The sequence below is a fragment of the Coffea eugenioides genome, chromosome 8, assembly GCF_003713205.1.
Source record: "Coffea eugenioides isolate CCC68of chromosome 8, Ceug_1.0, whole genome shotgun sequence".
Taxonomy (NCBI): domain Eukaryota; kingdom Viridiplantae; phylum Streptophyta; class Magnoliopsida; order Gentianales; family Rubiaceae; genus Coffea; species Coffea eugenioides.
Window position 1 is genome coordinate 27,235,627 of NC_040042.1, and position 1,631 is coordinate 27,237,257.

Genomic DNA, 1,631 nt, shown 5'->3' on the forward strand with positions numbered 1-1,631 from the left:
CTTCCAGGTGTGACCTACTAACCTCCTAACACCCCAGCCATATCCGTGACTTGAGAAGAAAGCATAACTCCCCAACACCAGCCCACCATCCCCCTCACCCCCAACCCAACAAAAAAAAAAAAAAAAAAAAAAATCCAGGACCCCAAAAAACAAGTATTCTGCTTTTCTCTCTCCCACTTTCCCTTATAAATACACACACAACTCGTTTCTCCGCTTCACAACCCCAATCAACAACTCGACAAATCCTCTCCTGCAGTATCTTCTTTTTCAAAAACCACCCCTTCCCAAAGGAAAAAGAATACAAATCAGAGAAGAAGCTCAAGAGCAAGAAAAACCAGCAAGAATGAGAACTCTAAGAACCTTAGGCACTACTACCTCCTCCAAATTCACAACACCTTCAACAACAACCACAAAGCCAACTTTTTCAACTCCTGCAATAGTACCGAAGTCCCTATGGCACTCTCCACTGCCATATTTGTTCGGCGGCCTCGCAGCGATGTTAGGACTAATTGCTTTTGCCCTTCTTCTCTTGGCATGTTCTTACTGGAGACTGTCAAGCAGTATAAACAATCAAGAAAGCACTGGTGAAAGGGATTCAGAAGAAGGTGGTGATGATGGGAAAGCTGAAAATGCTGCAGCAGGAAAAGCTATGCCTGGTTTTGAAGAGAAAATTGTAGTGATTATGGCTGGTGATGTCAAGCCAACTTTTCTTGCAACTCCCGTGTCCAGCAAAGCTTCTTGCTTTGGAGATGGATTCAAGAAGAATGAGAATTTTGGCAAAGAAAAGGAAGAGATTGTTGAGAGACCAAAACATGAGGTATCAGATCATAATGAGCAAACAGTAAGATCAGCTGAGGATGGAAATCAAAGTCGAGAATCAACCGCTGCTCAAGAAAGCCCAGGAGAAAACCAGCCATGAATTGCTTTTTTTTTTTTTTTTAGACTCGCATCTTTCTTAAAAGAAAGAGAGAGAAGAGAAAAGGAGAAAGAAAGAAAGAGTTTCTTTGACTTATAAAACTCTTTTCTTTCCTTCTTAATTTTGTTTTCTATCTTTTTTTTTTTTGGTTCTTTCAATTTTGCATTGGGCTTTTTGGGACTTGTGCTCCGGGAGAATGTAAAATCATTTTTCAGATGAAATGAGAAACAACTAGGATTTTGCTGAAATGGCAAGAATTTCTAGTTGCAAACCGTAATTGGATATACCCTATGCATGTTCTTGTTTTGTTTATTCATTTATTTTACACCCTTTTTGTTTTCCTTTAACTGTGATTTTGAAACGCATCTCTGTTTTTGTATACTGAAGTAATGTTCAGCTTTTTTGCCTTTTCAATCATTTGAATAAAGAATTAAAAGAAAGCTAATAAAGGTGCCATAAAGAAAATCCCTTGAGTTCCAAAAAGTGGCATGAGTGGCAGGAGTATATAATGCTATTTATCTACCACTACCGCTACCATTTTAGACAAGATTTAAACTTGTAAAGAACAATGCATGAAGACTGATTGAAGTTGAATTCTGTGTTATTAAAATCCAAAAGAGAATAAAGTGAAAAATAAAAGAAAACCAAAGCACATATTCCTAATCTAACAATATTGCTTCCAACTTTTTCGAGTAGTTAAGGACATGGATTGGGG

General features: G+C 38.0%; 1 protein-coding gene across 1 annotated transcript; it reads left to right on the forward strand.

The window, feature by feature from the left end:
- The first annotated feature begins 237 nt into the window (after positions 1 to 237).
- LOC113781617 (protein GLUTAMINE DUMPER 2-like) lies at positions 238 to 926 on the forward strand. Its single transcript, XM_027327579.1, has one exon. The coding sequence runs from the start codon at positions 344 to 346 to the stop codon at positions 917 to 919; it is 576 nt and encodes a 191-aa protein (XP_027183380.1). The 5' UTR covers positions 238 to 343; the 3' UTR covers positions 920 to 926.
- Positions 927 to 1,631: the final 705 nt, after the last annotated feature.